Source organism: Oncorhynchus nerka, linkage group LG17 (assembly GCF_034236695.1).
Source record: "Oncorhynchus nerka isolate Pitt River linkage group LG17, Oner_Uvic_2.0, whole genome shotgun sequence".
NCBI classification, from domain to species: domain Eukaryota; kingdom Metazoa; phylum Chordata; class Actinopteri; order Salmoniformes; family Salmonidae; genus Oncorhynchus; species Oncorhynchus nerka.
In genome coordinates this window covers 30991146-31018062 of record NC_088412.1, presented here as the reverse complement: position 1 = coordinate 31018062, position 26917 = coordinate 30991146, and the positions used below count along the sequence as shown (strand labels likewise).

Below are 26917 nucleotides of genomic sequence, written 5' to 3'. Positions count from 1 at the left end.
ACATTCCATTGCATGAGGCACATCAGTTATTTGAATGAACATTCTACATGACCATGGAAATGATTGCATCACAATACCAGGCAGCCATTGCAAGAGTAGCCATGAGAATACTAGTCAAATAGAAGTGTTAAAAGAGGTCTATTGAACTTGAACAGAACAATGGAATAGCAATTGAAATGCGTGGGGGAAAGGGCTGTGGGGGAAAGATCCTGAGTCGCCTCATTGACCCCCAGAAAAATGAGCTTACCTTTAGGCTAGTGTATTTCACACTATGTTGAGGCAAAGATCTGTGTTTAATGCTTGTATGGATATCAACCCCAACACATGTTCATGTCATTGTTACCAATAAACTGCATTACAGTTTTTTTTAAATGACTGACTCACACCAAAGATGTCTGTGTGCCAGCTAACCAGCTTATACGAACAGGAGTTAGTATTTAGCAGTCACTTCTTCTAAACATTAAAATTAACAACTTCTACATGTCACGGCTCACAACACCATTATCCCAGAAATCCTAGACCCACTACAATTTGCATACTGCGCCAACAGATCCATAGATGATGAAATCTATATTGCACTCCACACTGCCCTTTCCCACCTGGACAAAAGGAACACCTATGTGAGAATGCGGTTTATTGACTACAGCTCAGCACCATAGTGCCCTCAAAGCTCATCACTAAGCTAAGGACCCTGGGACTAAACACCTCCATCTGCAAATGGATCCTGGAATTCTTGACGGGCCACCCCCAGGTGGTAAGGGTAGATAACACATCCCCCACACTGATCCTCAATACAACAGTGGTAGGCCTGATCACCGACAACGATGAGATTGACCTCCTCCCTATAGTCTGAGACCTGGCCGTGTGGTACTAGGACAACAACCTCAAAAAGTTCTACAGTTGCACCATCGAGAGCATCCTTACTGGTTGCATCATTGCCTAGTATGGCAACGGCTCTGCACTACAGTGGGTAGTGCGTATGGCCCAGTACATCATTAGGGCCAAGCTTCCTGCCATCCAGGACCTCTATACCAGGCGGTCTCAGAGGAAGGCCCTAAAAATTGTCAAAGACCCCAGCCGCCCTAGTCAGACTGTTCTCTCTGCTACCGCACGGCAAGCGGTGGCGGAGCGTCAAGTCTAGGTCCAAAAGAGTTCTTAACAGCTTCTACCCACAAGCCATAAAAGACTACTGAACGGCTAAACAAATGGCTACCCAGACCCCCCCTCTCTCTTTTACACTGCTGCTACTCTGTATTATCTATGCATAGTCACTTTACCTCTACATATTACCTCAACTAACCAGTGTCGCACCTTGACTCTGTACCGGTACCCCCTGTATATAGCCTCGCTATTGTTCATTTACTGCTGAATTTTTTAAAAATTCATCCATTTTTTACTTGACAAGTACTTCTCTTAAAACTGCATTGTTGGTTAAGGGCTTGTAAGTAAGCATTTCACTGTTCTACACCTGTTGTATTCAGAGCATGTGACAAATAACATTTGATTTGAAAACAGACAACAATATCCAAATCGGCCCTAAGCAACCACATTGTGGGCCTGTTACAATACATAAATCATGAAGGATTTGAGGAATATCCACTTTGTTAGATCATATTTATTGAATGTGCGCCAATCTGGTCAATGGAATGTCTGCGTTCCATTGACGCCTTAACACATTTATTGCCAGGGTTAGAGGTTCCAAGCTCTATTCATATGTGAGCTGCTGCAAGGAAGGGGGCGTTGCCTAGACAACCAAAGACTTGTTTGCTACAACACCTTGCTTGTTTCACATTGTTACTGGAGAAACCGACACAACCGAACGAATGCCCTGCCGTCCTGTCTTCCGTCAGCTGTTCATTCCACACACACACAAAAAAACGTTAATGGTTATTTTATTTTCAAGACCGTGTTCATCCATAACCGTCGGTTACACGGTTATATGGTAATAGTGCCAGCCCTAGCCCTCACACCTGTAGATTTCCAGTCATTGCGCTAACACTCTTTTGCATTGGCTCGTGAAATGAACGCCAACTCCATTCATACTGCACAAAGAGACATAAAAATGGTATCCACAAGTTCATCTGACTCTGGGTAAGTAGAACAAACAAATATTGCCGTATCCCTTTAAAAATAGCCACTCCGTTACCGCCAGCCTTACCTCAGTCAACTCCCAGGGCCTCTCCAGCCTTACCTCAGTCAACTCCCAGGGCCTCTCCAGCCTTACCTCAGTCAACTCCCAGGGCCTCTCCAGCCTTACCTCAGTCAACTCCCAGGGCCCCTCCAGCCTTACCCCAGGGCCCCTCCAGCCTTACCCCAGGGCCCCTCCAGCCCGCTCTAGCCTTACCTCAGCCCCCATTCACCCAGAACATTATCTACCCTTCTCCAATCTTCTTTAGCTCTACACCTAACCTCCCCCATCCCCTTTAATCCTTTTCACTTCATCCCTAAACCATCCTCTCCTCCCCTTTCCACTACATCCCACTCTATACCTACCCCTCGCCAGTCATACCAAACTACACTACATAACCAAAAGTATGTGGGCACCTGCTAATCAAACATCTCATTCCAAACAGTTGACCGGGGTTTTACAGTTTGACAAACTGACTTGTTGGAAAGGTGGCATCCTCTGATGGTGCCACGGTGAAAGTCACTGAGCTCTTCAGTAAGGACATTCTACTGCCAATGTTTGTCTATGGAGATTGTATGGCTGTGTGCTCGACTTTCTGCAACGGGTGTAGCTGAAATAGTTTTGTATTTCGGGTGTATATACTCAATCCAAAACCTTAACCTATCCCGTGTTTTCAGAACAACATGAAGAAATGGAAAAGCAGTATGGAGGTCAAATCCCTTCCCAACAAAGCAGAGATCTTTATTTTTTCAAATAGGGAAAATAAATGCATTATTTGTATTTTTTTTAAGAATTCTACTTTTTACCTCCTTTTCTCACCAATTTTGTGATATCTTATTGGTACAGTAGTTAGTCTTGTCGCTGCAACTCCCGTACGGACTCGGGAGAGGCGAAGGTCGAGAGCCGTGCATCCTCCGAAACACAACTCAACCAAGCCGCACTGCTTTTTGACACAATGCTCGCTTAACCCAGAATCCAGCCGCACCAATGTGTCGGAGGAAACACTGTCCAACCGGGACCGTGTCAGCATGCATGCGCCCGGCCCTCCACAGGAGTTTCTAGAGCGTGATGGGACAAAGACATCTCGGCCGGCCAAACCCTACCCTAACCCAGACGACACAGCCGGGGATCGAACCCGGATCAGTAGTGACACCTCTAGCACTAACTTGGCTATATACACGGTGTACCAGTACAGAGTCGATGTGCAGGGACACAAGGTAATTGAGGTAGATATGCACAAATAGGTAGGGGTAGAGTGACTAGGCAACAGGATAGACAAACAGTAACAGCAGCGTATGTGAGGAGTCAAAAGAGTTAGTGCAAAAAAGGTCAATGCAGATAGTTAATAATTATTCTGGTTTGCTATTTATCTAACAACCTATGGGTTTGAGCTTGAGCATTACTGAAAGATGGCAGCCTTCCCCTTGTCATCCAAAGCCTGCTGCCAATAACAGAGTTGAAGGAAGACTGCTAAGACTGGAGCTCATGCTAAGGACCTCTCCCTGCCTAAGCCCCATTATTCACAAGGATCCTTTTACTTGGCTGATGCCTGCCGGCCGGCTGGCCCTGTGATGTGCAGCTAACTAACATCTGTAACGGCCGTTTGGGGAACTTTCCACAGAAACACATTCCTCTAACATCATCTCATACGGAGTCTGCAGGGTCTTAAAGACACTCTTAAAGGGGCAGGGAGAAGATGGAGGGTAGTAAAGACACTCTAATGGACAGGGGGAGAGACCGGGGAGATGGGAGAGAGGAAAAGGGGAAGAAGGAGACATGGAGCAGGATAAAAGGGCAAGGCGTCATTAGAGGGCTTCCTGCTGATGACTTCACACGTGAGCTCAATTCTACTCATGCGCACGCGCTCAAAACACAAATACCCAAGTGTACTAAAACCATGCACAAACACATTATCAGACCACAGAGAAACATATCCAAACAGTTTAAACAAACACCAGAGACAGTGAAGGCCAGCTAAGGACAGAGTGTTGGGAAAGAAAGTCTCTCAGGTCTCTTCAGTGTTTATTAGCCATATCATGGACAGAACCCAGTCTGATGAGACCGATAGGATTTGAGAGACCGAGAGAGAAAGAGAGAAAGAGCAGGCTAAGACAATAGGACAAATGGGATATTTTTAGATGATGGATTGTGTCGTATTCAGGGCTCTAAAGGCCCAAAGTGTCAGGTACAGAATACAGACGAATGCACTGCTGTGAGATATGTCAATGGAGTGTGTGTGTTCCCTATGTAAGATGAGTCAACAAGTCAGCAGGAGGTATGTTTTGTTACCATGACACCCTCCAAGCTCCAAAACAAAGGATTATGAAAGAGGATGATTTGGGATGTGGTGAGAGAAGAGGAGGAAAGAGGAGAGGATTTAATCTCTCCATTACTTGCTCGCCAAAGCTCATAACTCAGCTCCAGGGGAACATTTCTCCCCCTATCCACCCCCACTTTTCTGCCTGTGTGTGCATTACCTGGTTGAACCTGCGGGTGAAGGCCACAGCATTAGGGGCAGAGCTGTGCTTCTCCTTCTTGTTCCAGCCACAACTTGACAGCTCCTAAACACACAAACATACACACTTAGCCAGAAGTTTACATAAAACACAGTCACAGATTTACATGGTGCACGTATCCACAGGTTCAGCAGCTCCTAAATAAGTCATTAACACAGATTTATACAAAGCACACTCCGGGACAAAAATACAGACGGTCTTGAACGGAGTAAAGAGTTAGTGTATTCCACCAAGGACGAAGTCAGTCTGTTCTTAACAGTTCACTGAGAGGGGAGGGGGCACATTGGGACACGATAAGAAGTGTGAGAGAGAGAGGAGTAGGTGTTTTAGGTCAGAAACAGAAAGCTGAAGGGTAGCAGTGTCAGAGTTGTCATAAGGGTAAGTAACTATCCCAATCAGAGGGGAGCAGTTGATAATGGTGCACTTGGACAGACTCTGAACTGGCCCTGAGAGAGTGGAGACCACAGAGGCAGACAGAGCAGGGAGAGGAGAGCCCTCTCTGGATCAGGGGTATTATTAGGGGGTCAGGGACATTATCAGGGGGCCAGAGATTTGCCAGGGGACAAGGGACACAGTGATGGAACAGTAGGAAAACGTGTTGTATTCTCTATTAATCAGCTGAACTATTCTCTTGATGACCACCTCCGAGACTGGCTGCCTGATTGTCTGTCTGGAAGCAACAACCTCCTTCACCACTAGCTCCAAACAATCTGGCCCAGTGAGCTACACACACACCCTGGCCAAATAAATCATGTGCAATGGCCCTGTGTGTGTTTCTGTGTGGAGGGGAACAAGTATTTGACAGATATTAAAAACAGTGTGTGAGTGGGTGCTTTCAAACTTCAGCATCATCAGTTCTAAGACAGCAGAGATGGCAGCCCCTGTATTGAGTGCAACAGGAGCCGAGCGGCACTTGGTGGGTTGGAGAGGAGAGAGACCGAGAGCAAAGAGGAGGAAAGGGAGAGAGACAGAGAGCAGAGGTCCAGAGCCTCATGACAGCAGCTTTTAGCAGGCCTCTGTAAACTGTTAAACTGCTGCCCTGACAGACACTCTACACCACTGAGTGAGAACCCCCTGTGTGTGTGTGTGTGTGTGTATATATGTAGTAGCCCAGTAGTGCCAGCTGTCACATCTCTTACAGCACTCATTTATTTAACCTTCACTCTTCCTTAAACATACGCTCCCCTCTGGCTGTCACTCATCCCCTCCATCCCACTCGTTATCCACTCCTCCACCATTCTCCTTCCCCATCTCCTAATAATGGCTCCCAGATTGGGATGTTCCATTGGGAGACTGAGTTAGAGCGAGCGGGAGAGAGATGGATATACAATAAAGGACTATTGTAGATCCCAGGGGAAGACAATTGTAGTGAAAACGTCTCATATGAGATGTTATTTATTATCACACACTTTAACTTTTTGGTCCACCAGCGAATGTTGCAGGTAAATGGAAAAATATTTGAAAAAATGAAGAATGAAGAAAAAAAGAACAGACATGCTTGGTAATGTTTCGAAAACAATAATTGTATTACTATGAAGAACTAAATGTGGTATTTTTTTAAATGTCATTTTAAGACCTGAGTCTTGACGAGATAAAAATGTTCACCTGCCCCTGGAGGTAACTGTGGGAATGGGACTCGAGTCATGTCTGTGCCTGTGTGATTGAGTACGTCTAGGAGAAGAGTGGTCTTCTCTTCCCTGCTAGTTGAAACAGAAAAAACAAACTACGTAAATAGCCAAGAAACAAGGACAAAGTCTCACTTCTGTCGACTTTCGTTTCAAGTAAACTTGACCAACTTTTATGCCTGTGCCAGTGCTTCTAAAATATGTATCTTTCACTCAGCTCTTCACGTGTGCACATCAGCCCCCACCAAGCAGTGTTGCAGCAAGAGGTGGAATAGGCTATATACGGACGGTTCGTAGTTTTGACTTTATGCGATTAATTTACCAGCTATAAAACAAAATGAGGGAAATACTTTGAAAACAGCATTTATTTTTACTATAAATGTGATGATACTTAACCATTTTTATTCACAAATGCGATTGAAATGCTTGCACAGTGGAGCCTGACCACCCGCCAACGTGGCTGGTGAAATAGCCAATAACTAAATCTACCTGCACTTGGCAGGTGTTAATTTTAGGCCCTGCACACACACACACTATTAAAAAACCTTGAATAAGCACAATTCAATAGAAATATTTCACTAGGTCTCAAAACACCTGACAGTGTGGGGGTTTAACTCACTCCATCCACCAGCAGTATAGAAGGCAGCAACCAGCCACTCCCTCATAACCTTTACCTAAAACTTCATAACTAACCCAACAACACATTCCTCTCATCTGAACTAAAGGAAACCCTAAATGACATAACAGAAAGCGCCCTACTTACAATGCGATCTCATAAGCTGTCCCAATTACAACCGGTGTGTGTCAAATCAGCAGGGAACTGTTGTACAGCTAATTCAAAAGCAGTTACGACTTCATAACGTTATCATCCCATTTCACTCTTATAGGCATTAAAAACAACACAGAGCTTTAAAACAGCTCAACACGGATGGCCCTTTAGTGCCTAGGTTTGACGAGGTGGTCCTGGTGAGTGTGTGCAGAGAGGTTTGACGAGGTAGAAGCGTTCAGTAGAGAACTTTAATGGGGCTAGTAAAGTGCAGTCAGCCTGCTGAAACAAACCACAGATGCGTTTCACTAGTTTCCACAATGTCCTGGCCTATAGGGGTGGTCGCCAGGATCAAGTACCAGAATCAAAGTCAGAGAATCAATCAATGATATTACCCTAACAAACAGCTCCAGTCTGCTGTGTAACACCATTTGCCACCTTGGTCCATTTGATTTATGTCATGTCTGAGCCATGCCTTTGTCGAATCTGTGACATTGCCTTGCGCTTTGAGCGAACATTTGCATTAAAGTCAACATGATTATTTGAGGTGCAGTGGTTGTCTTGGCGGTTGTAGTTGGTCCCAGCCCAGTCCTACCCGCACCGCTTTCTAGTTCTAAAATCAGCAATACAGTACACACACCCCTGACTGACTGACAGATGATTCCACAGCATGTATTTTGAAGTCCTCACACATGCACACACACACAGCTAAAGCAGCTCCAGCCAAACCACTAACAGAGCCGATCTAATGTGAGATACCACAGCCACTTCTCTGCTCTGGGCCTCGTTTCAGTCAACACAGTGGAAACCTGGACCTCCACACACCCTGTGGACCAGACCGAGAGAATCAGCTGGAGCTAGTGGAGAGGGGGGAGAGAGAGAGAAAGGAGGGGAGTGGGAGGTTGACTAAGGTTGACAGCAATCGTAATGGAAAGTAACTTGTGTGTGGTAAAATTACATCCAGGCCTGTGCTGTAATGCCAGGAGACGGAAAGGCAGTAAGAGACAATCCTAATTGCCTGAGTGGCAGTCTTCTGAATACCACAAAAACATTACCTACAGCGCTGACGACCGATTGGCATTCAGACCATTACCTCGCCTGCCTCTAGGAAGACCTATGAAATGTTGGTGTAAAAATGCATCTCTCAGACAGTGCTTCATTCCCTAGCGCCAGCCCCCTGTTAGCTAGTGTTATATGTTAGGTGGTGGTTAGGTCATCATATCCTGCGAATATGTATGCATCCCTATTCCCTACATGGCTGGTTTTACATGACGTGTAGGAGATGGGTTTTCCAGAAACGATAGGCCTATAATGTCCGTTATACTCCTATCCTGTTCACTTTCCCACACAGCTAATGTCATGGCTCATAAAATGGTATGAGAGGAGCGATGTGATCAGACACAAACACGTAGACCAGCGGTTCCCAAACTAGGGGTCACCTGATATGAAAATAGGATCACGGGAGAATGGTCAAAATCCAGAAGAAAAAAAATGTATACATAAAAATATATACAGTTGAAGTCAGAAGTTTACATACACTTTAGCCAAATACATTTCAACTCAGTTTTCACAATTCCTGACATTTAATCCTAGTAAAAATTCACCGTCTTAGGTCAGTTAGGATCACCACTTCATTTTAAGAATGTGAAATGTCCGAATAATAGTAGAGTTATTTATTTCAGCTTTGATTTCTTTCATCACATTCCCAGTGGGTCATAAGTTTACATCCACTCAATTAGTATTTTGTAGCACTGCATTTAAATTGTTTAACTTGGGTCAAATGTTTTGGGTCACCTTCCACAAGCTTCCCACAATAAGTTGTGTGAATTTTGGACCATTCCTCCTGACAGAGCTGGTGTAACTGAGTCAGGTTTGTAGGCCTCCTTGCTGCACACGCCTTTTCAGTTCTGCTCACAAATGTTCTATAGGATTGAGGTCAGGGCTTTGTGATGGCCACTCCAATACCTTGACTGATAAACATAATTTTCCTGCCTCATGATGCCATCTATTTTGTGAAGTGCACCAGTCCCTCGTGCAGCAAAGCACCCACACAACATGATGCTGCCAACCCCGTGCTTCCCGGGTTGGGATGGTGTTCTTCAGCTTGTAAGCCTCCTGCTTTTTCCTCCAAACATAACGATGGTCATTATGGCCAAAATAGTTCTATTTTTGTTTCATCAGACCAGAGGACATTTTTCCAAAAAGTACAATTTTGTCCCCATGTGCAGTTGCAAACCGTAGTCTGGCTTTTTTAATGGTGCTTTTGGAGCAGTGGCTTCTTCCTTGCTGAGTGGCCATTCAGGTAATGTCGATATAGGACTCTTTTACTGTGGATATAGATACTTTAGTACCTGTTTCCCCCAGTATCTTCACAAGGTTCTTTGCTGTTGTTCTGGGATTGATTTGCGCTTTTCGCACCAAAGTATGTTAATCTCTAGGAGACAGAACGAGTCTCTTCCCTGAGCGGTATGACGGCTGTGTGCTCCCATGGGGATTACACTTGCGTAATATTGTTTGTACAGATGAACGTGGTACCTTCGGGCATTTGGAAATTGCTCCCAAGGATGAACCAGACTTGTGGTGGTCTACAATTTTTTTCTGAAGTCTTTGCTGATTTCTTTTGATTTTCTCATGATGTCAAGCAAAGAGGTACTGAGTTTGGAGGTAGGCCTTGAAATACATCCACAGGTACACTTCCAAATGATTAATTTACTGGAATTTTCCAAGCTGTTTAAAGACAGTCAACTTAGTGTATGTAAACTTCTGACCCACTGGAATTGTGATACAGTGAATTAATCTGTCTGTAAATAATTGTTGGAAAAATGACTTATCATGCACAAAGTAGATGTCCTGACCGACTTGTCAAAACTAGAGTTTGTTAAACAAGAAATGTGTGGAGTGGTTGAAAAACAATGACTCCAACCTAAGTGCATGTAAACTTCTGACTTCAACTGTAGTAACCAAAAAAGTTTTAGTTAATTTTCTTCAATGTAGCCACCCTTTGCCTTGATGATAGCTTTGCACATGCTTGTCAGTCTCTCAACCAGCTTCATAACCCAACACACCTCCAGGCTGTGTCAAGGCTTTTTGACCAAGAAGAAAAGTAGAGTGCTGCATCAGATGTCCTGGCCTCCACAATCACCTGACCTCAACCCAATTGAGATGGTTTGGGATGAGTTGAACCGCAGAGTGAATGAAAATCAGCCAACAAGTGCTCAGCATATGTGGGAACTCCTTCATGACTGTTGGAAAAGTATTCCAGGTGAAGCTGGTTGAGAGAATGCCAAGAGAGTGCAAAGTTGTCATCAAGGAAAATGGTGGCTACTTTGAAGAATCTCAAATATATTTTCATTTGTTAAACACTTTTGGTTACTACATGATTCCATATCTTCTATTTCACAGATTTGATGCCTTCACTATTATTCTTCAATGTACAAAATAGTACATTATTATTAATAACCCTTGAATGAGTAAGTGTCCAAACTTTTGACTGGTACTGTATGTGATCTTTAAACTATGAGTGCCCTGGTCCATGTTTGGGAGAAGTTGAGCGTGTTTATTTCCAGTGTGTCTCTGTCTGTGTGTGGTGGGTACAGACTTCTAAGGGAACTGGCATACAACTCAGCGGTATGTATTAGAGCTATCTGATGCCACTTCCCTACAAGCCAAAAACAATCTCTGCCCGCCAAAACCTAATTTACTTCCCCTGCTGTTGATGTAACCACAGGATAAAAACATGTCTCTTTTAAAACAGACAGGTGAGCATAAAGAGAGATGGAGCTACAGAGAGAGAGGAGGACAGAGACAACAGGATGAAATGCTATCTACGGTCTCTCTAGCCAGGATCCAATCGGACCCACGTCACTCTTCTCTAACCAGAACCAGACCTGGTCAGGGCTAGAAATAACTTTTCATAAAACGGCGCTTGTAAACTACACTAGAAAGACATGGCTTCAGTTACACATTTTCAGCAGCTCAACAACTTCTTTCCCCCTCTATGAATCTGTCTCTTTTTTTATATAGTTTTCCAATTCCCAGAAAACAGGTCCAGAAGCTGTTGAGGGAGACTCAGAGGACTGGATGTCACTGTCATCTTACACAGCCAATAGCCTACCAGCTACCTAAAGCACCTGTGGAGGACAGTGAGCTGAAACATTTAACGTGTTGCAAATTATGAAATCGATAGAGTGGAAGATTCCCTGTTCTATTGGAAAGGTGGAACATAATAAACTAATAAAAGAAACATCCTCTGACTGTCAACTGCGTTTATTTTCAGCAAACTTAACATGTGTAAATATTTGTGTGAACATAAACAAGATTCAACAACAGACAAACTGAACAAGTTCCACAGACATGTGACTAACAGAAATGGAATAAGGTGTCCCTGAACAACAACAAAAAGGGGGGAGGGTCAAAATGAAATGTAAGTGTCAGTTTCTGGTGTGGCCACCAGCTGCATTAAGTACTGCAGTACATCTAATCCTCATGGACTGCACCAGATTTGCCCGTTCTTGATGTGAGATGTGACCCCACTCTTCCACCAAGGCACCTGCAAGTTTCCGGACATTTCTGGGGGGAATGGACCTAGCCCTCACCCTCTGATCCAACAGGTCCCAGATGTGCACAACAGTATTGAGATCCGGGCTCTTCGCTGGCGATGGCAGAACACTGACATTACTGCCTTGCAGGAAATCACGCACAGGACGAGCAGTATGGCTGGTGGCATTGTCATGTAGGAGGGTCATGTCAGGATGAGCCTGCAGGAAGGGTACCACATGAGGGAGGAGGATGTCTTCCCTGTAACGCACAGCGTTGAGATTGCCTGCAATGACAACAACCTCAGTATGATGATGCGGTGACACACAGCCCCAGACCATGACTGACCCTCCAACTCCAAATCGATCCCGCTCCAGAGTACAGGCCTCAGTGTAACGCTCATTCCTTTGACGATAAACGCGAATCCGACCATCACCCCTGGTGAGACTAAACCGCGACTCGTCAGTGAAGAGCACTTTTTGCCAGTCCTGTCTGGTCCGGCAATGATGGGTTTGTGCCCATAGGCGATGTTGTTGCCTGTGTGGTCTGGTGAGGACCTGCCTTACAACAGGCCTACAAGTCTTCAGTCCAGCCTCTCTCAGCCTATTGAGGACAGTCTGAGCACCGATGGAGGGATTGTGCGTTCCTGGTGTAACTCGGGCAGTTGTTTTTGCCATCCTGTACCTGTCCCGCAGGTGTGATGTTCAGATGTACCAATCCTGTGCAGGTGTTGTTACACGTGGTCTGCAACTGCAAGGACGATCGGCTATCCGTCCTGACTCCCTGTAAGAGCTGTCTTAGGCGTCTCACAGTACGGACATTGCAATTTATTGCCCTGGCCACATCTGCAGTCCTCATGCCTCCTTGCAGCATGACTAAGGCACATTCACACAGATGAGCAAGGACCCTGGGCATCTTTCTTTTGGTGTTTTTCAGAATCAGTAGAAAGGCCTCTTTAGTGTCCTACGTTTTCATAACTGTGACCTTAATTGCCTACTGTCTGTAAGCTGTTAGTGTCTTAACGACCATTCCAGAGCTGCATGTTCATTAATTGTTTATGGTTCATTGAACAAGCATGGGAAACAGTGTTTAAACCCTTTACAATGGAGATCTGTGAAGTTATTTGGATTTTTACGAATTATCCTTGAAATACATGGTTGTTTCTTTTTTGTTGAGTTTATAAGAGAAGACACCTCACTGGACACACTGGTTGAACCAACGTTGTTCGTACGTAATTTCAAAGGAATTATGTTGAACCAACATAAAATAAAATGTTGAAATCTGTGCCCAGTGGGACGATACTACAGATAAACCAGTCTCTTACACTTCGCTCTGTGGCTTCACTCCGTCTCCTCTAGGGAGAAACTTTACTTTCAGGCTCAAATCAAACCATCTGCTTCATGTCAGTTCTTGCATCATAATGGTCATGTCTGGCTTAATCACACACACATTCTTGTAAATGGACCACTGTGTTCTTGATAAAAGCAATAATGTCTGATTTAACCACTCTGCTATGAAAGGAGGTTGATGCCAAGCGCAGTGTTTTCCACAAGCACATGGCATAGTCAGCCAAATAGAAAAGGTAGACAGCCAGGATTCCCCGAGCCGGGGTTAAGAATATTTTGCTGAACAAGCTCTATTTTTGTGACCTCTGGTACATTTTAATGCCTTGATTCCATGCGAAATACACAGCAATATTATTGAATACTGAGTTTCTCACAAATTTGAAAATAATTCATACATTACTGAAAATGTATGAATTCCTTTTTTTGTTAGTTTTTGGGGAAATCATCTAGGCCTATATGATCTATACTATTTTCGAAGTAAGAGAACATTACAACTTTTTTATTTTTTACATTTAACTGGTCTTATATTGAGACTAAAGTATTTTATGGCAAGATATGAATTGACACAATGTTTTTTCTTTAAATTATGTATTTTATTTGATTAAATTAAGTAAATGGCCAAAATGATCTTGAAAAAAATTAAAGCGTACATTTAAATCAAACGAATTGTGTGATGGGCACTTTTTAAATGGAAAAAGGGGTCTCTAAAATAAGCAGAACGAATGCTCAATTAAGTTCTGGGTCTATACTTGTTAAGAGAAGAGAGAATGACATCAGTTAAATTAGTGAAAGAAGTTAGTTTGCAACTCCATTTGTGAATTGCAGTCTAATTTATACAAAACAAATACTTGTTTAATGGCTGACTCACAGATTTATTCTCAAATAATCTTTAACTCTTTAAGGCTTCAAGCACCCTTTTAAGAGGCATTTTCTCAGTTATCTGCAATGCAGGTATGATTGAAGAATGAAGCAGGTGTTAATCATGGGATTTGAAGAGGCATTTGACCTCGATTAAATCAGTAGACCTATATCAATATCTATTAAACTACCATATAAATATCATAAGCTTTTAAAACAATTCAATCAGTTTTATCATATTTTAGACCAGAGTGCAACTATCGCATCACTAGCCTACTTACACGATTGTCCTGCAGTGAAGAGGATTCACCATCTTCATCAAATGTTTTCATAATGTATCGATAATCAAATGAAATGTTTTTATAAAGTCCTTTTTACATTAGCAGATGTCAGAGTTTCCTTGTCCCGATGCCATGTCCCGATACCATGGAGATATTATTATGTTGCATGATTTATGAATCGCAAGAATATGAGATTGGGTTTATTCAGTCAGTTCGACACCATTAATAAACTACTCTAGCTTGATGTTCAATCAATCAATCAAATGACAGTAAGTCCATGCGCCAGGACTTCGTGGCTGTATATGAAACACGCGAAAATAAAAAGAGAGCGAAAAATGTCAAACCAGCAGTGTTTCCCTGTCATCGCTCATTTTGTGACTGACAGGCAGACAGACGCCTGTCCTATCAATAGATCGCTAGAAGATGCATATCGTTCATTCTAGCGGGAGAGGGCTGGGCTGAATTTTTTTCCTGACTTGCGAACTGTAAAAAAAAATCTAAATTGCCAAGTTAATTTAAGTGGAAAATGTACATGGCTGAAATTGAGTGTACAACTGGCTGTATAGCCGACAGCTGGCTAGAGGAAAGCACTGCAAGCGGTCTGCTCTTCAATGCAGTCAATGTGCGCACACACCAGAGTATGTGAGCGGAGTTGAGCATTTGGAAATCCCGCTCATGGAACACTGTGCCTTCCTTTCCAACCACTCTGCTAAAAATCCTGCAGAATTTGAAACCAAACATTTGAATTAAACGTATTTTAATAAACATGAAAATGTATTAAATCATTAGTGTATGCATATAAAAATTGCCTAAGAAGGAATTATTTTGCTATATATAGGCTGTGAATTAAAATTAAAAACAAGTTAAACCAAAAATGCCCTACTAGTGCCGGTGAATTCGTATTAGAAACAGGAGCTTGGACAGTGTGTGGCTTCAGGCTCATGTGACGGTGCCTGGAGAGCAGGCCAGCAGAGGAGAAAATCCTCTCCGCACTTGCAGAGCCACTGGGGATGCTAAACACCCTTTTGCCAACTCTTGCCAGGCTGGGCAGAGATGCCGAGTTTATTTTTCTATAGGTATGCCTAAAGGTTGTTAGGCAACATAACCCAATCAAAATGAAAAGCTCCTTGAAAGTGAGAATATGCCAGGTCTATTGTACAGATCAGAGAACAAAAATGAACAACTTTTAAGAGATCAGATATTTAGTTTATAAATACTTTGATACAATGGCACAGTTATCTACCCACCTCGTTCCTTTCTTCTAGCATGTGCACATAGTAAGTGCACCTTCATGCAGTCGGGATACATGTCTTCTCAGATTCAACAATGATTCTTTAGTTGTGGACACTACATCACCACACTCCCTCTCTTACTCACCTTGATTTTTCACCTGTGTGCTTGGTCAGTTTCTTTATGGAAATATTTAGTTAACTCCATGACAGTAGCTAAATCAAAGGGCTATAGCAGCACACAAGTAGACTACAAATGCATGCTGGGCCTGGCATGCCCTGAGCTCGTGAAGTGAGCGCTACTGGGGCCTGCCTTCGCGGATGCTCCAGCCTTTGACAATCAAATTGGGCACGCTCCGCTCAGACTCTGGCGCACACACAAACTCGCTCACACAGACATACCGTGTTAAGACTGTTACGATGTGTTTTATGGTGGTTAGAGAAGCATATTCTAAAAAGGACAAGACCAATATAAAGCCTCAGGTCATAACTCATAACACAAAGCTATTTACAGTTATTAAGAAGTTATTAGACAGCACGGTGAGAATATTACTCCATAACATGAGATTAAACATACCAGACCACTGACTTTTCATTACAGTCAAGCAGATGACAACTTTTCCATGACGCAGTGGTCTCACAGCTTGCTAGCTCTGCTGCCTGCTTCCATAAACCCTGTTGCTGTAAAATTATTATTACAACTTTAACCAACGACCAGGACAGCTTGGAAACAATTGGACTGAAAACGACGGTTATTTGTTCATTCATATTAAGACGTAAGATATCAACATTAAAAGGAAAGATTCACCCATTTTGAATGTTATGTTGTTTTTGTGTATCTCTGAGCAATGCTCTATCGATTCCCCGGGTCATTTAATTTGTATCGGAGCTATTGCCTATCAAAGCAGGCAGATATTCGACCGATATCACATAGCATTGCAATGAATCCTCAGTCAGAGTAAAATAATACATTAAAAACATTAAAACCTCAGATATCATTTTTTTTTGCATGGGCTGCATCTCAATTCCACCGCTGGTCTTCTACATCTGTGGTGGAAGGTGGCCGAGCTACAGCGGCGTTTGTCAGACCATGAGACATTCTCACAAATTCTGTAGCATCCAAACAAACTAATATGACCACCTTATGGAATGACCGGACTCTGCACGTACACAATGGTGTCCTCCGTTTTGCTGTATGACCCCAACAAACCCCACGCTGATGTGCCTACTTCGGTCTGTAGCGTCTGAACCGTTTAGGCTACAAACTAATATGAACTCTGTAGAAGGGGAAAGAGACTCATGAATAAGATGGTGTTCTCCATGGCCCCCATAACTATCACGGGACTCGTCTGAATGTAACCCATATAAATGACACGAATGTACTTGTCCTCTTGCTCAGTTGTGCACCAGGGCCTCCCACTCTTTCTATTCTGGTTAGAACCAGTTTACACTGTTCTGTGAAGGGAGTAGTACACAGCGTTGTACGAGACCTTCAGTTTCTTGGCAATTTTTCGCATGGAATAGCCTTCATTTCTCAGAACAAGAATAGACTGACGAGTTTCAGAAGAATTTGTTATTTGTTTCTGGCTATTTTGAGCCTGTAATCAAACCCACAAATGCTAATGCTCCAGATATTCAGCTAGTCTAAAGAAGGCCAGTTTTATTGCTTCTTTAAAATCAGAACTACAGTTTTCAGCTGTGCTAACATAATTGCAAAAGTGTTTTCTAATGATCAATTAGCCTTTTAAAATGATACACTTGGATTAGCTAACACATCGTGCCATTGGAACACAGGAGTGATGGTTGCTGATAATGGGCCTCTGTACGCCTATGTAGATATTCCATTAAAAATCAGCCGTTTCCAGCTACAATAGTCATTTACAACATTAACAATGTTTACACTGTATTTCTAATCAATTTGATGTTATTTTAAATGGACCAAAAATAAGGACATTTCTAAGTGACCCCAAACTTTTGAACGGTAGTGTATATCTCCCATCTTCTAAATCAAATAGCTAAAATGAGCCATGGTATGACCATGTTAAAACAATACCATACGTTAGCTTAGTAGAACCCCCGCCCCAACGGCTTAGACTTTTAGAGGTACTCTGAATATGACTTTCAGATCGCGGAAACATCTATTACACATGTCAGATTGAAAATGGTGAGATTGTAGACTGCTAAATTGATAGTGCAGTTTAGGAGATTTTACAGCAAACTAGCTATTCACATGCTGATAAGACTTTGGTACTGTGTGTAGCTACAGTATACAAGCTTGCCAGCCCATAGAGATAATATTGCATTGTGGGTTTCGTAGTTGACTTGAGGCAAAAGGATGTCCACAATGATTTTCACATGTTGCTACCAACCTTATAACACCAAAATTAAACACTTGTTTACAAAAAATATTGTTCTCCAACACTGTAAATGATAGACATGTTTGGTTTGGGGTGGATTTTTCCTTAAACGTCTTTATGAGGGTCTGGTGGTGTTAAAAACAGGTACAGTGGGGAAGGACTCTAATGAAGAGAAGTGATCCAGAGTTAATCCCCTACAGTTAAACTACTGTCGTATCACTGGCCTGGTTCAGATTTCAAACACATCACATCATGGAAAACAGACCTCAACGTGCCTAGTTCTCTTTTGGAAAAACTGATTAATCAGCTTTCATTATTGCATAAAACGTGCTATGTCATGTACCATTAAAACCCTTTAACGTTGAGTAATTAAATCCAAGCTTGGAGAGACTGAGGGCTTTGTACTGCATGAGCAACTCGGACTTCTGTGTACTGTGCATTGACGTCAATGAGAAAGTTCTGTAAAAATTCAAGTTCGGCATCTCCAGTTAAGATTTGGCCCAAGTGGAGAGACCGTCAGATCCAGCTGCGTTGAGTGTCCAGAGCGGTAGCAGAAGGCATGTTTATTTCAGTACCATAACAGCAGGTACTTTATAGGATACTGAAAGATAAGGAGAAGAAGATCTGTCCATCTGTCCGTCCATCAGTCACAATAAAATACTAACTACAGTCCCAGACTTCCAAGTCTCTCCAGTCTTGTTATTCACTACTTTCATATGCATAGATTCAATTAGAACCACTGAGTGAATTAACAGGATGCACACACACATCTATACTGTGGACACAGACGTTTGTTCCATTCTAGATGTGAGGGGGAAGGAGAGTGACAGGAGTGTTAACTCCAGCTGAAGTTAGGACATTGATGGTTCTCGCGCGCACACGCACACCAGTGTTTACGTTTGGAAAATGTGGTGCCGGACATTTGACCAGCAACATTTTAATTTCCAGACATTTGAGAAATCTACCAGACCCATATGCTTTGGCTGCAAATGATTAGGGCATCCACCCACGGTGCTCAGAATGACAGAAATCACATTTAGATTCAGGGCATTCATATTAACAGAACGTGCAAGTCGAGGATGCAATGATGTGCGGTCCTTCTTAACAAATTCTGATGTCCTCAGCCAACAAGACAAGTAACGAACAGCAACACCCCCACAGTATAAAAGTTAACTTATTCTATTGGTCAGCTTGTCGAGAAAGAAATAGCCTATTCCAAACACTCTGGGACAGTTGTAGGCAGATAGATTCCAAATTCAAAAATCAAACTAGTAGGCCCAAGTTACATAAAAAATAAATAAAAAGCAATGAGTCTGATGCAACAGATGAGAACGTTTAGCTTAAAATGTTGATATGCAAATGAATTCACATTATAAGAGTAGCAACGCACACAAGGCAGTAGGCTACGTGCGAATGTTCGTCACAATGCAATTAGCGGGAAAACACTGTCAAAACGACACTGCACATGCCAGTGGTTACACGTGACAGATGAAAATATCTGTTAGAAACGTAAAAAGAGGATCTAATAAGCAAGGTAAGACACACCTCATAACATTCAGGTTTCAAATAATAAAGTATATGTTCTCAAAATGCATATCCTACAGCCTCCAGCTCATTGCAAAGTGTGACGCGCTGATGACGTCTTCCGTTGCGGTTTGACAGATTTTGCTAAAAGGCTCTGCACGCTGTGCGCATGTGACAAATAAGATACTGAACATAACAGATATACTGTAGCCTACACACGCAGCAATTTAATTCCACTAAATTATGCAAATTAACCTATAGACCGATAAGCATGACCAGTCAAATGTATTTCCATCGACATGCATTTATATCAATTAAAAGGCTAAAAGCATTATTTTGCAATGGGGCTTGCGCCAATTTTATTTAACGACTTTTACACTTTTTTTTAGGCCAAAAGCCTGCTATTACCCCCTAACAGAAACCCTGACGCAGACACATGCACACACACAAACCCACATTAGCGCAAGATCAGAGACAAAACACAGTCAGAGCAGGAAGAGGCCTCTGTCCCTGTCAACAAAGTGGGTCACCGTGCGCTCTTCTCAAATGAGGTCAAATGTAATTCGTCACATGATTCGTAAACAGCAGGCGAGGACGAACAGTGAAATGCCCTTCAACACAGTATTTTCCTACTATTTTCCCCAAAAAATCTATCCCAAGGAATAGGTACCAGCACAGAGTCAGACGAGTACGAGGTAATTTAGGTAGATACAGTGCACTAAGAAAGTGTTCACGCCACTTTGTCCACATTTTGTTGTGTTACTGCCTGAATTTAAAACAGAATACACAATACTTAATTCCACTTTGATATTGTTTTTTTAGTTTTTTTTTTAAAACAAATTAATTAAAAAGGAAAAGCTGAAATGTCTTGAGTGAATAAGTATTGAATAAGCCTAAATACGTTCAGGTGTAAAATCAAATCACTTAAGTTGCATGGACTCAAAATGCAATAATGTTTAACATGATTTTTGAATGACTACCTCTCTGTATCCCACACATACAGTAAGTTCCCGCAATCCAGCAGTGAATTTCAAACACAGATTCAACCAGGAAGACCAGGGAGTTTTTCCAATGACTCGCAAAGGTAAGTAGGTAGAGTAATGTCATACTTTCCAGGTCCATACCCAAACAGTTCCGTCTACTAATTTTGAAAATTACTCTCTCCAGTAATAAATCACTCACTGTTGCCACCTGCCACCGACCCCCCTCAGCTCCCAGCTGTGCCCTGGACATTTGTGAATTGATCGCCCCCCATCTAGCTTCAGAGTTTGTTCTGTTAGGTGACCTAAACTGGGATATGCTTAACACCCCGGCAGTCCTACAATCTAAGCTAGACGCCCTCAAATCTCACACAAATCATCAAGGAACCCACCAGGTACAACCCTAAATCTGTAAACAAGGGCACCCTCATAGACGTTATCCTGACCAACTGGCCCTCCAAATACACCTCCGCTGTCTTCAATCAGGATCTCAGCGATCACTGCCTGTATCCGCTACGGGTCCGCAGTCAAACGACCACCCCTCATCACTGTCAAACGCTCCATAAAACACTTCTGCGAGCAGGCCTTTCTAATCGACCTGGCCCGGGTACCTTGGAAGGATATTGACCTCATCCTGTCAGTTGAGGATGCCTGGTCATTCTTTAATCTTGGAACTACCCATCCCGGATCCGGGAGAATTGTCATCAACTACACTAATTAGCATAGCGCAACGGTCAATTTTTTTTACTAGAAAATATTCATATTCATGAAATCACAAGTGAAATATAGTGAAACACAGCTTAGCCTTTTGTTAACCTCTTAGAACTCCTGCTCTATACTGCCCCTGTTGGAGAAAGTGCGTACCCATAGTAAACTGAAAATATTTTTACCCAAAATTGCTAATATATGCATATAAAAATTATTATTGAATAGAAAACTCTCTAAAGTTTCTAAAACCGTTTAAATTATGTCTGTATGTAAAGCAGAACTCAGGAGAGCCATTCTCCCAAACACTCTGTCAACAATGGAAAAGTTGGGTCTACTTTGACGTCATCGCCAACACCCTTCCCAGGCAGCTACGGATCCAGGAACAGTCTCTATCAGTTCAGCGCGTTGTCTGCTTTCAAATGGCGCGTTCACTGTGAGAGTCGCACGAGCCCTGCACCTTTGGCGCGCGAAATTCCGCGTGTCCCTCTCAAAACCGGGCACTCTATTGCGCGCGGCCGATTTGGAGTACGTCTTTTTCCAACATGCAGCATTTGAAGCCGGTTTGTCTGTTAACGCTGTCCTTTGTTCTACATGCTAAAAACATCATAAAGCTCGATTTTGCACATTGTTTGACCAGTTTAATCGACATATAATATGTAAATTGGAAGTTTTAATGCGCAGAGTGCTGGACCAGAAGTCATTTTTGATGCATTCCAGCTGAAGCTGTTAGCATATGCTAATACAGGGACACACAACGTGAAACCAAACAATGTATTGGGTAAGTATGACTCCTTCTACGTCTTCTGATGGAAGAACATCAAAGGTAAGGGAATATTTATGTGGTTATTTTGGGTTTCTGTGGACTCCAAACGTACTGCTAATATCTGAGCGCCGACTCCTAGTATAGCCAAGTGAACGATGTCTGTAATGTTAAAAATAAATGTAATACAGCGGTTGCATTAAGAAGAAGTGTATCTTTGTAAATATATGTAGAACATGTATATTTAGTCATGTTTATTGCTTGTTATCTGACGTTATCTGTCGGAGCTATCATCATTTCCCCTGACATTTGAGTAGCATGTTTTTTTTTAAAATGCTGTCAACCGAGATTTATGGATATTATATAGCATATTATTGAAAAAAAATTAAATGTACTGTGTAACATGTAATATTACTGTCATCTGATGAAGATTTTCAAAAGGTTAGTGAATTATTTATTTTTAATCCTACTTTTAAATTTAATTTTTTCTGGGACAAAATGGCCACCGCTTGCCTTTTATTTCGGTGGTGATCTAATATAAATATGTGCTATGTTTTCGCCGTAAAACATTTTAGAAATCTGACTTGCTGGGTAGATAAACAACTTGTTTATCTTTCATTTGAGCTATTTTACTTGTTAATGTGTGGAGGTTAAATATTTGTAGGAATATTTTTTCGCATTGTGCGTTATGCTAATGAGCTTGAGCCCTAGTCACGAACCCGCATACGGTATTGGTGGACTATGAGGTTAATCACCCTGTCATCTCAGATTTTTAAATTATGCTTTACAGCCAAAACAAGACAAGCGTTTGTGTAAGTTTATCGATAGCCTAGCATAGCATTATGTCCAGCTAGCAGCAGGAAGCTTGGTCACGAAAATCAGAAAAGCAATCAAATTAATCGTTTACCTTTGATGATCTTCAGATGTTTTCACTCACGAGACTCCCAGTTAGACAGCAAATGTTCCTTTTGTTCCATAAAGATTATTTTTATACCCAAAATACCTCCGTTTGTTGGTCACATTATGTTGAGAAATCCACCGGAAATAGCGGGCACGACAACGCCGGGAAAAAAATCCAAATTATATCCATAATATCGACAGAAACATGGCAAATGTTTTTTTACAATCAATCCTCAAGGTGTTTTTCAAATATCTATTCGATAATAGATCAACTGGGACAATTGGCTTTTCAGTAGGAGCGAGCGGAAAAATGACTACCACTTACGCAATGTAGTCATTTACGCTCATTCAACATAAAGGCGTGAAACCACGTCAAAATTCTGTAGACACCTTAGGGAATACGTAGAAAAGGGAATCTGGTTGATATCCCTTTCAATGGCCAATAGGGGTGAATAGGAACAACGGTTTCAAAATAAGAGGTACTTCCTGATTGGATTTTTCTCAGGGTTTCACCTGCAATATCAGTTCTGTTATAGTTATACTCCCAGACAATATTTTGACAGTTTTGGAAACTTTAGAGTGTTTTCTATCATAAGCTGTCAATTATATGCATATTCTAGCATCTGGTCCTGAGAAATAGGCGGTTTACTTTGGGAACGTTATTTTTCCAAAACTAAAATAGTGCCCCCTAGTTTCAGGAGGTTAAAAGTAACTTCCTCACCATCTTAGATAAGCATGCTCCGTTCAAAAAATGCAGAACTAAGAACAGATATAGCCCTTGGTTCACTCCAGACCTGACTGCCCTCGACCAGCACAAAAACATCCTGTGGCGGACTGCAATAGCATCGAATTGTCCCCGCGATAAGCAACTGTTCAGGGAAGTCAGGAACCAAAACACACAGTCAGTCAGGAAAGCAAAGGCCAGCTTTTTCAAGCAGAAATTTGCATCCTGTAGCACTAACTCCAAAACGTTCTGGGACACTAAAGTCCATGGAGAACAAAAGCACCTCTTCCCAGCTGCCCACTGCACTGAGGCTAGGTAACACGGTCACCACCGATAAATCCATGATAATCGAAAACTTCAACAAGCATTTCTCAACGGCTGGCCATGCCTTCCTCCTGGCTACTCCAACCTCGGCCAACAGCCCCCCCCCCCCTTACCCAAATCCAGATAGCAGATGTTCTGAAAGAGCTGCAAAACCTGGACCCGTACAAATCAGCTGGGCTTGACAATCTGGACCCTCTATTACTGAAACTATCCGCCGCCATTGTCCCAACCCCCTATTACCAGCCTGTTCAACCTCTCTTTCATATCGTCTGATATCCCCAAGGATTGGAAAGCTGCCGTGGTCATCCCCCTCTTCAAAGGGGGAGACACCCTGGACCCAAACTGTTACAGACCTATATCCATCCTGCCCTGCCGATCTAAGGTCTTCGAAAGCCAAGTCAACAAACAGATCACTGACCATCCCGAATCCCACCGTACCTTCTCCGCTGTGCAATCTGGTTTCCGAGCCGGTCACAGGTGCAACTCAGCCACGCTCAAGGTACTAAACTATATCATAACCGCCATCGATAAAAGACAGTACTGTGCAGCCATCTTCATCGACCTGGCCAAGGCATTCGACTATTCTTATCGGCAGACTCAGTAGCCTCGGTTTTTCTAATGACTGCCTTGCCTGGTTCACCAACTACTTCTCTGATAGAGTTCAGTGTGTCAAATCGGAGGGCATGTTGTCCGGTCCTCTGGTAGTCTCTATGGTGGTGCCACGGGGTTCAATTCTCGGGCCGACTCTTTTCTCTGTATATATTAATGATGTTGCTCTTGCTGCGGGCGATTCCCTGATCCACCTCTGCGCAGACGACACCATTCTGTATACTTCTGGCCCTTCCTTGGACACTGTGCTATCTAACCTCCAAACGAGCTTCAATGCCATACAACACTCCTTCCGTGGCCTCAAACTGCTCTTAAACGCTAGTAAAACCAAATGCATGCTTTTCAACCGTCCGCAGCCTGCACCCTCACGCCCGACTAGCATCACCACCCTGGATGGTTCCGACCTAGAATATGTGGACATCTATAAGTACCTAGGTGTCTGGCTAGACTGTAAACTCTCCTTCCAGATTCATATCAAACATCTCCAATCTAAAATCAAATCTAGAGTCGGCTTTCTATTTCGCAACAAAGCCTCCTTCACTCACGCCGCCAAACTTACCCTAGTAAAACTGACTATCCTACCGATCCTCGACTTCGACTATGTAATCTACAAAATAGCTTCCAATACTCTACTCAGCAAACTGGATGCAGTTTATTACAGTGCCATCCGTTTTGTTACTAAAGCACCTTACACCACCCACCACTGCGACCTGTATGCTCTAGTCGGCTGGCCCTCGCTACATATTCGTCACCAGACCCACTGGCTCCAGGTCATCTACAAGTCCATGCTAGGTAAAGCTCTGCCTTATCTCAGTTCACTGGTCACGATGGCAACACCCACCCGTAGCACGCGCTCCAGCAGGTGTATCTCACTGATCATCCCTAAAGCAAACACCCCATTTGGCCGCCTTTCCTTCCAGTTCTCTGCTGCCTGTGACTGGAACGAATTGCAAAAATCGTTGAAGTTGGAGACTGATCTCCCTCACCAACTTTAAACATCTGCTATCTGAGCAGCTAACCGATCGCTGCAGCTGTACATAGTCCATCTGTAAATAGCCCACCCAATTTACCTACCTCATCCCCATACTTTTTTATTTATTTACTTTTCTGCTCTTTTGCACACCAGTATCTCTACCTGCACATGACCATCTGACCATTTATCACTCCAGTGTTAATCTCCTAAATTGTAATTATTCGCCTACCTCCTCATGCCTTTTGCACACAATGTATATATATACTCTTTTTCTCTACTGTGTTATTGACTTGTTTATTGTTTACTCCATTTGTAACTCTGTTGTTGTCTGTTCACACTGCTATGCTTTATCTTGGCCAGGTCGCAGTTGTAAATGAGAACTTGTTCTCAACTAGCCTACCTGGTTAAAGGTAAAAAAAAACTAAAAAAAATACAGGCAAAACTCTACAGGAAACCCTGGTTTAGTCTGCTTTCCACCAGACACTGGGAGACGAAGTCACCTTTAAGCTGAACAATAACCTTAAACAAAAGGCCAAATCTACACTGGAGTTGCTTACCAAGAAGACAGGGAATGTTACTGAGTGGCCGTGTTACAGTTTTGACCTAAAATCTACTTGAAAATCTATGACAAGACCTGAAAATTGTTGTCTAGCAAAGATCAACAACCAATTTGACAGAGCTTGAAGAATTTTTTAAAAAGAATAATGTGCAAGTGTTGCAAAATCCAGGTGTGGAAAGCTCTTATGGACAAAAAGGGTCAATGCAGATATTCCGAGTAGCTATTGGTTAAATATTTAAATAACTAATTATTAGCAGTATAGCTTGAGGGGCTGAAGCTGTTTAAGAGCCTGTTGGTTCCACACTTGGTGCATTGGTACCGCTTCCCCCTCACTCCAGCCCACTCACCTCTACTAACCCCCTCGTCACTGCACCCAATCGTTCACCCTATTTAATGTCCATTCTGCTCTCCCGCCATCCTTGCTATGTTTCTCATCTTCCCCATCCGATCTTCTCATCTCTATCAGTCATACAAGTGAAGGGCCCAGAACGCTACACTGGGTTTCAATGTGAGTAGAGATCATCAAATGCCTAATCAGTCTGTCAGTTAGTCAGAACAGAACACAAGGGCTTGTCAGTCTCCATAAATCCCTTGGTAGCAGAGCTGTGGAAAGGCACCAGAGACAACAGTATAACGTCCTTTAATTGGAGTTTGAATCATTGGCGGGCTCAGGCAGGGAGAACGGTCCCACTCTACAGGCTAGCAATAACACATCCATTTGAACCACTAACCATTATCCTATCCTCAACTAAAGTACTTACTTTCTTATTCAAATTTCTTGCTTAAACTGCAACAAGTGCCAAAATCTAATTTGAGCATAGGTGGAACAAATAGGCCTACACTACACTGCTAACCAATCAGAAGCCAGAGTGATTCCACATGGTGGTGGTGTGATGTAGACGGACGGACGCTGCTTTAAGTGGTCTACTGTGGCCAACCCTAAACACAGGTTATCCCTGAGGTGTCAGCTCACTTTACAAGGTTACAGAGAGCCAGCGCACGGATACACATGCTTACACTGGCTTTCACGTAGACCATTTATAGGGTGTGAGAATGAGTGTGTGTGTGAGAATGAGTGTGTGTCGTGATCATGGTGTGTAAGAAGAGAAGCAGGGGGACAGACAGTCCTGTACCTCACCTCAGGCTGAATGGCTTTGAACACCGGAGCATCCATGAGAGTGATCTGACCCTGGAGAGAAGGGGAGAGAGAGAAG

The 26917-nt window shown here is 42.8% G+C and overlaps 1 protein-coding gene across 6 annotated transcripts in view; it reads right to left on the bottom strand.

Annotated features, from left to right (window-relative positions):
- LOC115145068 (ras-specific guanine nucleotide-releasing factor RalGPS2-like) overlaps nucleotides 1–26917 on the bottom strand; it is a 160453-nt gene that overhangs the window by 77167 nt on the left and 56369 nt on the right. For all 6 annotated transcript variants that reach the window (XM_065003112.1, XM_065003110.1, XM_065003114.1 and 3 more), the window contains 2 exons: nucleotides 26842–26892; nucleotides 4606–4689 (listed from right to left, as the gene is read on the bottom strand). In XM_065003112.1, coding sequence (XP_064859184.1) covers nucleotides 4606–4689; nucleotides 26842–26892 — 135 coding nt within the window. The remainder of the gene's footprint in view (nucleotides 1–4605; nucleotides 4690–26841; nucleotides 26893–26917) is intronic.